This window comes from Chaetodon trifascialis, chromosome 22, assembly GCF_039877785.1.
Source record: "Chaetodon trifascialis isolate fChaTrf1 chromosome 22, fChaTrf1.hap1, whole genome shotgun sequence".
In the NCBI taxonomy this organism is placed as follows: domain Eukaryota; kingdom Metazoa; phylum Chordata; class Actinopteri; order Chaetodontiformes; family Chaetodontidae; genus Chaetodon; species Chaetodon trifascialis.
Window position 1 is genome coordinate 17063249 of NC_092077.1, and position 13710 is coordinate 17076958.

The 13710-nt window shown below is 44.2% G+C and overlaps 1 protein-coding gene across 6 annotated transcripts in view; it reads left to right on the top strand.

Annotated features, from left to right (window-relative positions):
* The window catches only part of syt1a (synaptotagmin Ia), a 147338-nt gene that overhangs the window by 111130 nt on the left and 22498 nt on the right, over positions 1-13710 (top strand). For 3 of the 6 annotated variants that reach the window (XM_070991556.1, XM_070991555.1, XM_070991557.1), the window contains 2 exons: positions 9005-9177; positions 12608-12733. In XM_070991556.1, the coding sequence (XP_070847657.1) occupies positions 9005-9177; positions 12608-12733 (299 nt within the window). The remainder of the gene's footprint in view (positions 1-9004; positions 9178-12607; positions 12734-13710) is intronic. The other 3 variants (XM_070991560.1, XM_070991558.1, XM_070991561.1) reach the window with 1 other exon arrangement.

Below are 13710 nucleotides of genomic sequence, written 5' to 3' on the forward strand. Positions count from 1 at the left end.
GTCTAGAGAAAGGCACAAAACAGTGAAAAATGTCCATCAGGAGTTCCTGGAGCTTGTTTTGTCTGACAAACAGTCCGAACCCATCATAAAAACTGGAAAACCCTGAAGCTCTGCAGCAATGAAGGCAATCAGAGAAAATGAGAGTAAACCAACATTAATGTGTTAATGTGCTGAAAACGTGTGTGCCATAATTCCCTCTGCAAAAATTAACCCTTTTAATCAATTAGTGAATGATTGAGCCTTCCACTTGCACAGAAACATGAGCGCGCACACACACACACACACAGGTTGGACTGTGTAATCGTACTAAACCATACTGCGACTCTCTTTGAGAAGCGATGTTGCCTCCGAGGAAACGGCCGTATTGAATTTCTCAGTAAGTTTTCTAAACACCCAAGGGTTTACTTCCCGATAACAATTAACCTCTGAACACGGAGGCTGTTTGATCCATGACTGCTGGCTCCACCAGCCATTACTCCAAATAACGCAGACAGGCGATTGACATTTCAGGAAAATAAATAATGTTATTTCTTTCTTTTTTTTTATATCAGGAGCCGTTTGCTTTCAGGCAGTCAAAGACAACCTCAGACATTTTGAAAAGATCTTTCTTTAAATCCTGAAATCTTGTCCTTCTAAAAACATTATTATGTGCAAGTTTTGCCTCAAATTAAAATAATACATGTGCTTTTTTTCCACTGGGCCAGCAATTTGTCATGTTTTGTCAAATTTAATATGAGAACACTTGAAAATTGTTCCATAAAGCGCTGAATTGAACTCTGTCTCCCACCTGAGCTAACCCCAAAGTGATGCCTGTTATCTTTATTTGCTTTATTTACACACTCCAGAGATCTTCTCCTCGTGCACTGTTGGACTTTCTGGACTCAAGAATGTCATAAACTGATATCGAGACAAAAGGATTCAGCGGTGTAACTCGAGTCAGAAAAACAGGAGTTTTAATGCGTCTCAACTTGTTTGACTTTGTGGCTGCTCAGAGTCAACAGACAGCAGAGTTTATCAAAGGGGATTACGGTGGCGGATCAGCAGAGCTGTTGGTCTCTGCCTGCCTGCTGCTCAGGCGACGAGCCTTGCCGTCTCCTCTCTGCCCCGGCTTCACCGTCGGGGCCTGGTCCAAGCAAAGGCGGATCAGACTCCAGCAGCACCAGCATCCCTCTGAGTCCTCAGTCAACAGATGGGAGTCAGATCTCCTGTCCTCTCACCTCTGCAGATGTCTGAAAAAATGTCTGACATTTTTTCAGCATCTGAGGGTGAGATACACGTGCTGGAGCTTGACATGTGCTCTTTGTCATAATGTTCCACCTCAGCACTCAGAAATAGCTGAATATGAGCAGCAGTCCACATAGTTAGTCTTTTTATTTTGTTACATAAGGCTTTTAAGGCTTAAGCGATGCCTGGCTGTTAGATCAACATCGATTATAGACGGCCGAAGTCTGCCCCCTTTTCAAGCTAGCCTCGGTTCCACTCAACCAAAGCGTTCCTTTCAGTGGTCCTTCTTCAAACCTGAAAGTTAAATGGACGTTTGTTATTGAGCTGGACAGCAGAAATGCACCTTGTCATTTTAACCTTGATGAAAAGCATCGTTTTGTTAGCATCCAACTGCAGACCCCTGTAGAGTTTCTGTAAGGCTCGTTTGAGCTTGTTAAATGCTAACAAAATGAACGAGTGAGTAATTAGCTGAGAAAACCCCGTGAACACGATCAGCTTTCACAAAGACAGATGAAAACAAGTGTACAGCTGTGCTGAAGCTCTCTGAGGCTCAAACACAGCGCTGCGCTGGGGAGGCATGAAGGTTTGAGCAAAGTTTAATGGCAATCCCACAAATAGCTGTAGAGAAATTTTACTCAAAACAACCAAATGTCAACCTTATGTTGGCACTGGAGGACAATTCAGGGGATCGCCAAGCAAGTTGGATTCATTCTGTGGGCTTCTTGAATATCTGTAGAAAATGTAATGGAAATCCATCCAGACGTTGTTAAGATATTTCAGTCTAGTGTGGCTAAAACCACAGATGTGGGGTGGATTCAGGGTCTCTGCAGAATCTTTTCATTTGGGAGTTTTTGTGCTCGTTTTTAGTCTTAATGAAATGCGCCAGGGTTCTCCGAGGTCCAGCTCTGCACTCTTAAATTCGGTGTCACCCAAGTTTAAATGGCCAAATGAGCTGAACCAAAAGTGAAACTGCCACAAACACATCAGTTTGAGTGAGTCACCCCATGTGTATTCAAGTTGAATATGCCTGTACTCTGAGGCTGTCCACCACATTTAACTGCTCTGCTTCTCTTTGTGCCTCCAAATGACAATCACCGCTCCTCTGTCTCATGTCATTATCGCTTCTATTGTTGGAAATCCACCTCACGCACCGTTAATGTAATCACTCCAACTCATGGTATTTCCTGGACGTGCTTTGTGTTGACGGGTGCACATTTTCCGATAATAATCAGAATAATGGATGCATGGATAACGGACAAAACCGAAATGCCTAATTTAACCAAATCACAAAGAAATAGACCAGCCCATTTCAAATGAAATCTTGTTGGGTATAAAAGGAGGAACTGGCACACAGGATCTCTGAGTACGCGTTTCATTATCGTCTCTGTGCTGCTGTATAACCAGTCACAGATAGTAAGACGCTCCCTGCTGCACTCATATTGTTTGCTTAAACAACCCACTGCAGGGAAAGGGCGCGGACAGAGTGTTGCTCTCGTAAGCATAACAAGATATAATGTCAAGGTTAATTGACCAACAGGGTCCTGTCACATTGGATTAGTGTGGGCTGCTGAAGTGGATATAACCCAGATGCAGTATTAAACACACACATGCACACACTCCCCGTTTGAACGCATCCACCAAACCCCATCCGGTTCTTCAAACACAGCCTCCCAGTCCTTTAGAAATCAGGGCTGTATTACTGATAGCCATGATGGCCAAAACGCCATGTATATGGACTGAAAGCATTTGTACATTAAGTTGTTGAACTGTGGATGATCTTCACGTACACATGAGCTCATAATGATCTCACAGTGACAGTACCACATACAGTAGGAGTGACTCATAGCTCTGCATTATTTCATGCAGTTTCCCTCTTACTGTATATCTGCGGTGTGACTTTTACAGCGCCTGCGGTGTGCGTAAAGGACACAAAATGTCAGCCAGCGAAACTTGGCTTTGTGCTTCATGCTGACGTTCGCTGCTCTTTGACCTCCTTTCACAGCTCTGAAATTACATCTGATAAGCTTCTCAGGGAACCCAAACTCAGCGTGGTGGTGCCTCTGAGCCAGAATCAGCTGGGCTGAGGTTTTGGCAAATTACATTTCCTATTCTACTGGATAAATATAGATCTGTCACTCTCAGCGCTGTGATGGTATTATTCAGAGGAATTAATATTTCCACTGGTATGCCTGGAACCACGAAACTCAGAATCTGTTCTCAGAAGTAATATGAGTTTGGTATGAAAAGGACGGAGGTGTTTTCTCTTCATTGTTACGTTGGTGGGCTGAGTTATGGCTCAGTGGTTACCTCACAGAAAGAAAGAACAGATGCTTTTATTCCCCAGGTCTCTTCTCTGTCAGCGTCTCCTTCCACTGATGTTGGGAAATTCAGAACCCAAACTGGAATCTGCATGTGTATCTTCAGTATATCGTTTATTAGCAATCGAGCAGGTGCTAATAAGACAGATTCGTGCAGAGCACTCACCTTGCGTTGGCTTTAACTGATCGGTACGTTGTGCAGGCTTCGCCAGTCATCAGCTGAACGTTACCACCCAGTCATATTCATACTTTCTGTGTGTGCATGGCTTCCTTTATAACCTGACATTATTCACTGAACACACTGCTAATACCCTCATTTCAAGCCATTTGGTGCTCCAAGGCTTCACCCTCCGTCTTGTGTGCTAAGCTGTTGGTGTTGTTGACTTTAAGATTTAATGTCTGTGTGTGTGTGTGCTTGTTAAGGTGGGATTAGTCCTCCCAGCAGAATCTTTGGCCTTTCCTAAAGCCAAATATAACCGTCTAAATGTTTGCTACAGCTGCTCAATCCTGACTGAATCGGATAAAGCTGAAATATTTAGGAGCATAGAGACAATGTAGTTAGCCATCGTGAGCCATTGTTCCCCAACAGGTGAAAACCGTAAAGGTATCAAATCACCTGAAAGCCATCTATGGCTGTTGATCTGGAGCCTAACAAGGCTTCCACACAGTGGCCAGAGTAAATGTAAGTTGGTCTGCAAATACGATAACCTCCACGAGTTGTTTATATATAATCCTACAAAGCAGTTTTCTGATATTTTCTGTCACACTTGAGATTTTTTATCCGGATCCCCATAAGAATCAGGAAGTAGAGTTTCATTACGGCAGCAGTTCAGCCACAAACAACATCAACTTCACAAGATTATGTCCTGCACTTTATTCCACACGCTGCCTTGTGCAAACTGTGTGCTGTTTGCTTTTTTCTTATACAGCCAAGAATCACAAATTGCACATGTGCCTCAAAGGGTTTGACAGTCTGTACAGAATACAATGCTCCCTATCCTTCGACCCTCTGCAGAAATACAGCTGCAAAAAGTCCAGAATTAAAGACAGCAGAGAGTCCATACAGCGCAGGAGATGTCACTCACTGCCTGAATCACTTTGAAGGTTTCTCATTGTTGAGTGCTCTGCTTTTCCACCCTGCCACACCATTCAACGACCGTGCTGAAAAGAGATTTGAGCAAACATGGATTTCATCACGGGCAACCCACCCATTAGAGAAACTCCATTTTCCATGCCATGTCGCTCGGCGGAACAAGAGATAAGTGCTGGGAATTGAAGTGTGGTGTGCACGCAGTACTCCCTTTCACTCGCTCTTTCACTTTCTCGCTCTATTTCTCTCTCGAGAAACGACACTCTCACAATGTAGTTAATTAGGGGATGCTTTTATTGCTTTCTGGGACTCAGGTTCCTTTAATTAAGGAACACAGAATTGGCTTTCGTTGGAAGACGCACACTTGATGAATACGATAAGGGCAGCGTTCGTGGATTGACTTCCACTGTAACTGGCTAAATGACGTTCCACCAGGCGCTGATGAAATGCCGGAGTGACTGTAGGGTGACAAATGCATTCGGGGTCATGAAAGACAGATTTTACAGGATATTTATTTAGATTTCTTTTAATCAGAGCTTCCATTTGGTTCCTTCGGAGAGGTGATTGCTTATCCCTGTGCTTTGCCGGCTTGAAATACGAACCTGTCACGTCTCCGACACTTCCATTAAAACACTGTCTTCTTGTCTCACCGTGTGTTTGGATTTGTGTGTGCGAGGTAAAAGTAGCTGGAATGTGCCGCGGTATCCTCGGAGGTTTAAGCCGCTGACAGATGCTGAGGTTAGCGTTCTCCGACGTTTAGTTTTGAAGTGTCAGCAGGATTTTTGAAAAGAAGTGGAGATGCTGTCTGTCAAGTCAGTCACTCAGGCTTTGAGTATTAACACATCTGGCACCCGTGAAGCCTTTCTAGGGTTATAAATAGTAGTTTTAATTGTTAAGAAATCATTAATTTAAGCTTTACGGATCAGTTAAGGTGAGAAGGTTGTGACAAATCGATGTGACTGATTCAAAAGAGCTGCACAGCATCTGGACCATAAATTAACAATGTATTACTGGATATTTCAGAACCTGGCAACCCAAAATTAGCCGTTATTGTAGTTTTTAGCCGGCCTAGAAAGCATTTGTAGATGTTTAGTTAGGCTCTGACTCAGTTTATTTCCGTATAGTTTCATCTTCCTAAAGGAAACGCTGCTGGTTTTGGGTGGCTCATTGTAAACAAGTCTCATCCAGTGTCACCTCCATTACCGCAGCGCTCAGAGGCGAGGCCGAAGCTGTAGACCCCAAAGTTATTTTAGAGCATCACTCACTGTTTTTCCCTGGAGGAGAGTGCTTATTGATTTTGTCAACAGAGCATCGATTTTTCTCCTCTCCCTCTCCCCTCGGACCTTGGCAAAGAAACCACAGCTGAATGCTGGTGAGCAAAACCCCAAAGTGATAGACTGTAATATACTTTTCTGTCTTGATGGGTCTTTTTGGACTTTTTCAGATAAAGTCTTCAACGGGCTGGAGTTTGACCTGCTTTATGTTATCTATTGGTTTGTCGGATTTATGAGCACTTTTGAGATAATTCCTAAAATGAACCGTGGCAGGAAGTGTGTTTCTCTTATGTTTCTCTCTCTTCAAGAAGAAGACGGATATTTATTTCTTACATTTTCCAGATAAGTCCGTCCAAATTGCCTCTGTCAGAAGGATTCCTTTGCTTCTCAGAGTACTAAACGCTGCCAAAACCAAAAGCATGCTCCTGAAATTGGCTCATTTGTCTGTTATTCCTCTCTATTAAAATGAGGGGTGGGCTGCCAGGTGTTTGGTGTCTGCTGAGAATGAAGGAGCGACGATTATGACTGCTGAAGGGAGAAGTCTGTTGCAAGGTCTCTCATTATTTTCCGCCCATCTGGACGTCATGTTGTGGCTCCGGTGCTTAAAACATCCCACTTCTCCCTCCATCATTGTGTGTGTGTGTGTGTGTGTGTGTGTGTGTGTGTGTGTGTGTGTGTGTGTGTGTGTGTGTGTGTGTGCGTGTGCGTGTGCGTGTGCGTGTGCGCGTGCGTGTGCGTGTGCGTGTGTGTGCGCGGTACCCCTGTGCAGTACCCGCATGCATGCTCCAGGGAGCTCTAGCTGACTGCTGACGGGACTTGAGATGGGTGTCAGTGTGTTTGCAGATGGCTGTCACTGTGCTGCTGAGCTGAGGCAGTCTGTAGGTGACTGCTGCTTGTCCGGCGTCTCCAGGCAGGTCAGTGCAGCAGAGCAGCGACATACGGCAGGAAGGAGGAAGCAGAGACTCATCTGCCACTCACGTCAAATCACCTTCTCTGATTTAGCACCTCAAAACCAGTTTTAATCACAAAAACCTGACTGAGCAGGCTTTCTACAGGTCTTAAAAAGCACTTATTTTAGTTTCCTCACAAACAAATCTTCAAAAATATGAAGCTGTTATAAATAATAAAAAAATAATAGGCAGTGATGTCAATTATTAAATGTTTTCCTACGTGAGTTTAGCAAAAACTAGCTGGAGAATCCCCAGTATTATTGTTCCAGACCTTGAACCTCATGTGAAATTCATATGATGACTGTAAATTGATTATTTTTAATTAATCCATCCATCCATCCATTCAGTTTGTGTTGCTTAATCAGGCCCATGTCACGTTTAATGAGTAACTGATGGCACAATCAGGACTTGTTGTTGCAAACTGCTGGGAAATACTGACAGACGTGTGATATTAATGTCAGTAAGTTCATGAACTCGCTGAATAATTATCTTACTGTGTAATCTATTACTGGTTTTCAGTTATATCTTTCATACTTTGGCTGTTGCGACCGTGAAACAGGAAGTGCATTGCAGGTGCTCAGCCCTTAAACTGCTCTCAGATCAGTTTCCTCATTTCAAGGCAGCTGCTGCTTTATTCAGTTTACTACACGAAGCTCGTTTAAGGTAGATAATCCATCACGTCGAGCGTTTTGTTGTCTGGCTTCATGTGGTTTTGAAGAAGCATGAAAAAATATCATCTGTTCATAAAAGTAGAATCCATTTGCGTCTTCAAACAATTCAAGCTTAACAGCCCAAATGATCTTACTGCAGTAAAATGTGCAGAAACCACGTGGATTGATATGTGAAACAGTATTATGACATGAAGCTGCTGCGCTGCATCAAAAGGAGCCAGTTAGCCAGGCTAGATATGCTGTTAGAGAAGAGGGGGCTTCTCCTCTGGTGACCGCTGTGAGGGGATTCAGAGGACGGTAACATTTAAGGTAAAGGTATGAACAAGCCCAGACTCTATGGTTCAAACTCATCATAGATCAACAAAAGTATTTCCCACCTTCCCACAAGCCAGTGAATGCACCATCAAAGAAGAGTTTTCTAATCGGCCTTCGGCATAAACACAATGAAGTGACACTGTCCAAAGTGAAAGAAGACATCTTGTTCTGGCCCTTTTTTATTTTTATACTGTCTCCAAGGTTAAAAAACTCCTTCAACCTGCAGACTACTTTGAAAAACTGGGAAAATAACTTCAAAATAATAATAATAAGTACAGCCGAACCCTTCTTTTTTTTTTTTTTTTGGTTTGTTTTTTTGACATTTTAATTCGCCTGAAGGTTAAAACACAACGAGCTGTGTGAGTCTGGTTAGGCTCACTCCTCCTCACACAAAAGCAACACGGCTCAGCTGGGGGGCATGAAAGAAATGTTTTGACAAAGACGGGGTTGCTGGGAAATCACTAATTTCACTGTGGGATTACTGACAGGTGGTACAAAACTTCACATTAAAGACGCCCTCCCGCTGTCGTTGTCTAACCCCTGAACTCTGAATGTTCATGTCGAGTTTAAGCAGTGAGAGTAAATCCCAGCACAAAAGACTAATTTCATCCTGTTTTTGAAGGTAACACAGGAAAGCATGTGAACAGTGTGCGTCCATCCCCGTGAACCCTTCATCATCATCACCGCTCGTCATGCCCTCCCCGCCGGTTATGTCTCTCAAGCGCACCTGGCAAAATTGCCGCCACCCTCAGTCCCAGCAGCCTCTGCGTTGCCGGTGATTGCCGTGAAAGTGTCAGATGTCTGAGAATCTTTTGTTTAAATGGCAAGTGGGAAATGCCAACATCTGTTACTTCCACTAAATTGGTTGAAGCTGTGCAGTCGAGCCTCGTCCTGCGAGTCAGGGCCGATCGTTAGGAGTCTGCCACTTCTTGATGGACCCAGGCGCTGGCTTAGGTGCTGATCCGGTGTGCCAGCGCTGCACGCACACACATTTTCCTGCTTTTATCTCACCTGTCAGTTGCTGTAATCACTTTTTGGCACTTCGGTTCAAACGCTTTGGCCCACTTCACTGAAATGTTGTTTTCTTCTCCGCAAGATGCAGTATGGGTTTGTTTCTCTCAGAAGTTTGATCCAAACTCTGTCCCGTTTGCTCTTTCCGCAGTGCCGTCATGGGCCATTGTCTCTATTGCCTTCGTGGCAATCATCCTGGTGTTAGCATGCTGCTTCTGCATCTGCAAAAAATGGATATTCAAGAAGAAAAACAAAAAGAAGGGCAAAGACAAGGGCAAAAATGCCATCAACATGAAGGACGTGAAGGACGGAGCCAAAACCGAGGTAAAGACTTAAACTGTTGCTCCTTAAACTTCACAAACCATCCCGACATGCTAACCTAATACAGTCTAAACATTTGGACCCTCTGCGCATGACGTTACAGTAGATTCATCTGTAAATATATTTTAAATATATCATTCTTTGCTGCGTTCGACAGACATTTTCGTTTCATAGTGTTAGCTCCTTAAATGTCCTATGGTGGCAGATTTGATTGGTCACATTTGTAACAACTCGACAGCACATTCATTATTGTTTTTAACAATATGGAAATAATTTCACTGCAAGTCAAAAATGTCTTTTTAATGCATTGGCTGCCACTGTACTGTATGTATTTGTACAGTGGGGGAAATAAAAAGCCAGCATGTCGAATTCAAATCGTTAAACATGTTTCCACTGCAGCTATTCACATGAAATTGAGAGCAGACATTGGTGATAACTCAATGAAACTACACGGATAAAGGATCTGTGACTTTCTAATCCTTAAAAAAGTTATGTGCAATAAAGTGGAATGAAACTCCTCTTAAGATTTCCAACTGGCAGTCAGGAAGTTAGTCAGCAGAGTAGCCAAAGAGGCGAGAGCCAATCAAAAAGAGCTCCACAAAGACCCGTGTGCACTCCACCGCCACGGCCTCCGTGCACCATCACCCCGCAAGACTCCATTACTGAAGGAAAGGCATGCTGAAGCTCATTTGAAGTTAGTTAAGCAACACTTGGAGAAGCCTGTAGATCACTGGGAGAGCGAGCATCTTGAAGCTTCATGAAACAAAGGCTTCTCCACCAAGTGTTCAGTAAACGTCAGGCAACATGTTCACTGCTTTTTCCAGCGTCATTCCCACTTTATTGCACAGAAGTTATGATCTGTGTATTTTTAATGAGTTAATACCGACATCTGGTCTCAAGTTGATGTGAATCTTTGCATTGGAAATGTGCTAAATGAAACAAAGGTGTTGAATACTCATTTCCTCCACTGTTTGTTCTACATGTTTATTGATGCCAAAGAGACACGAACATTACGTACTATGATACTTCACCGCTTAATTGAAAAAGAACTGAGTCTAATTACAGGAGAGTTAATGGAAGTCGTTTAAACGGCTTCAGAGTGAAGAGAGAGTATTTCACTCTCTCTTCTCTTCTCCTACTTTTTGTTCCTGTGAGTGTTTCTTTTTGTCATATGAGGACCTGCTCACTTGTTGAAGTGTGAGTAACGTTTGCCGTGTAATGAAGTGGTATCCACCCAGAGAAATGACATCACCAAACGCTAAACAAATGGGAGGGAATTTAATTGAACGCTACCTTTCAAATACGTGACGGGGGCCGTCCTCGGTGGAAACATGTACAAAGTGTGTTTAATTTGCTGCAACATCTCTGCTATCAGAGGTGGATCGGAACAGTAGACAGAAACCACTGACAGTGTTTTCATACTTCATTTGACTCACTTATTGTAGAAGACGGCGTAAATTAAACCTTAAAGACTCACTTATTGTTGGAGGCTTCAGCAACCAGCAAGGTCAATGAAACAGCTGCAGTACAGTGCACCACCTGGCTGAGAGGAGGAGATTTTCCATTAATTTCCAATATCCTGACTGTCTTTGAGGCTTGTAGTTTCTATTTCCAAATTAGCATTCATCACCATAAGGACCCTGGTTATTGGTCACTCTAATAACTAATCTCTGAGATCGGTGAATGTGCCACTTCCGAGGCAAGCGGTCATTTCTCCTGGTGTGCCCAGACTCTGGTGTGTTAACTCCTGTGTGTGGTTGTTTTAATTTGTGTTTCTTCCTTCTATGTCCTCCTTATCTGTGTTGTGTCTGATGACTGTTCGGGATGGTCACTGGCGGTAGGTTCCTAATTGCTGTTGGATCTTCTTAAGCCTGCTGCTCTGATGTTTTTTGTAGCCTCTTGACAACAACTTACTCCCGTAGAACCAAATATATGTAACTATGCATACAGTACATGTATATCTACTGTATATATGTGCGTACAACCTGCATATGCACATATATATGTATGAGAGAAACACTGGGTGCGCATTGACAAGGTTGAACCATGCTGATGTTTGTGCCAAGCTAAAGTCTCCTGCCTTTTGAATCTTTAATTTCCATTTCAAACGAGTGGCGGCGAGCAAACGTGGAATGATTGAGAGGCTCTACAAGTAAATGTTCTTTTGAAACTGGTGATGAAAAGGAAGCTTTTGACGTACAGTAGCATTCGCACTCACAGCTGTCGACCTGGGTGAAATAAATCACACCTCTCCTGGAGCACAGACGCATAAAAAGCTGGATTAACCTTGTAAAACCGAAGGAAATAAAGGTTTGATAAATTAGGGGATTTTATTTCCTCAATCATTTTACCTGCTCCACTTCTCCCTCTTTCACGTGTCAAAGACAAACCTAAAGACCACTCAATTTGGATTCGCTCCCAAAAGGCGGAGGCAACGTGGCTCAGCGGAAAATTTTGGAAACCAATCAGTGTTGTTCAGCCTTTCGCTTTCACACGAGCAACTTGACAATCTGATAGGAGCAGGCCCCCCCGATGTACATTACAACCCCTTTTACCAACACCTACCCACCCACCGCTGGCATGATGCTTCTAGCTACCATCGGCGTAGGGGATAACATAAAGCTTCAGGGGTTATGATGGCAATGTGACTGAATGTCTGAGGGCGTAACCAGACTTGGGAATGGGGACTGACACGAGAGCACCGGTTTGTCCCACAGAGAATGCTCTGCATGCCTAACGAAAGAGACTTCTTGGAAGGCAACTTTTGACGCTGAATGAATGACCTTGAGATCTAGTTCTTGCCTCTTCAATCGCATGTTGGTCTTATAACAAACTCCTCCACCCCCCACCCCTCCTCCCCTGCCCCCCCCTTTCCACCTATGCCACCACCTGCTACCCTTACCTCAGTGCCAGGCTAGCGAAAGGGCAACTCCACGTCTCACTCTCTGCCACCTCAGACACTTCCCAGTTGATATGTGTTTTTGCCAGAGACTCGATCTGCCTGAAATAACATCAACGGAATTGTCTTACTGTGATCTTTTCCGGAAGCATCTCTCTCTCTCCTTCTCCCTGTCCTCTCTCCATGTCTCTCTGCCCTCCCCCATTCTTCCTCTAATGCCTGCCCATTGCTCTCATCTCTGGCGCCATCATTTGATCTTTCCTCCCTTTAGACAGAAACACCCAGAGATTGATAGAAAAGCATCATCAGGGGACCAGGCCCGGGGCTTTAGTGCATCACAGAGCATGTCCTGGTGTTAACTGCTATGGTGTTTTAGTGCTTGCTTCCCCCCGTTTCCCCCCTAAAAACCATAAAACAAGTGGCAGCTTTTGCAGGAGTAGGTCCGCTGGCAGGACCTGGGCGGGGGACGGCTGGCTGGGTGCTAGCAGCAGCGACAAACAGGCGACACTGACTCTTGGTGGGTGTCTCCTTCAGGCCTTGAAGGATGAGGAGGATGCGGAGACAGGGCTGACTGAAACGGAGAAAGAAGCCGAGCCCAAGGAGGACCAGAAACTGGGCAAATTACAATACTCCCTGGATTACAATTTCACAGAGAATACGGTAAGGATCTGTTCTCCGAATCTGTGTGTGTGTGTCGTTGTTTCGAAAGTTCCTTCGTAAGTATGCTCACGCTTCTGAGGTGGTCCAGCTCTTCATCTCTGCAGAGTTAACAGGATCTACCCAGGTTGTGCACAACATTCTCCTTTTGTCGCATTCAATGGTCACTGGAGCTTGAGAACAATCTCGCAGGAGTATCATAGCGGTTGAGTTTGTGCATTCGCCACTTAGCCTTGTAAAGGATGCAGCTCGCTGTGGGGATTTAGTCCGCCTGTGAATTTCTTTCTTTCTTTCTACTTGATTGAAAACAGCCCCTGCAGATATCCATCTGCTTTATTTTTCTCGGAGACTGAGTTTTAAAAAGCAGAATGAGGAAGCACATCAGCTTCGTGGCGCCAGATGTTGTGTGACAGATAATAGATGCGGTGCGTGAACACAGCGCTGTCCCTCACTGGGCTAGCTAACTCCCCATTATAAACAGAACTGACAGCCTGAGATTAGACAGTAACACTCACTGCTCCTACACACACACAGTCACACACTTGCACAGGTACATCTCCCTTTCTACACAAAGACAAACAAAACTGTTCTCATGGAGTTTTTATCCCCTTCATTGGTCAGCCCCTAACTTGTGCAAGAGTCAGTAATGGTGCTAATCAAATTCAAAACCATTAAAGTTCAGTCAGTCAGACCCTTTCTTCTTTTAGAGAAGTGTAGAGTCATTTCATAAAAGGGGTATTATGTGGACAGTATTACATTGGCAGAGTTGATCTGTCATGTCGTGGGAGGCAGTGACAGGTCTCAGGATGAGGTTCCTGATTGCGGCGGTAATAACCTTCAGAGCGGAGCTAAAGTGTAATGAATGGATGACAGTTTTCACGCTTTGTGACAGTGACCTCAGAGAAGCCAGGCTCGGCTCATCGCCGCTCCGGCTGCCTCTGAAGTTAAAGGAGCTCAGGACAGACAGACCTAAAAACCGG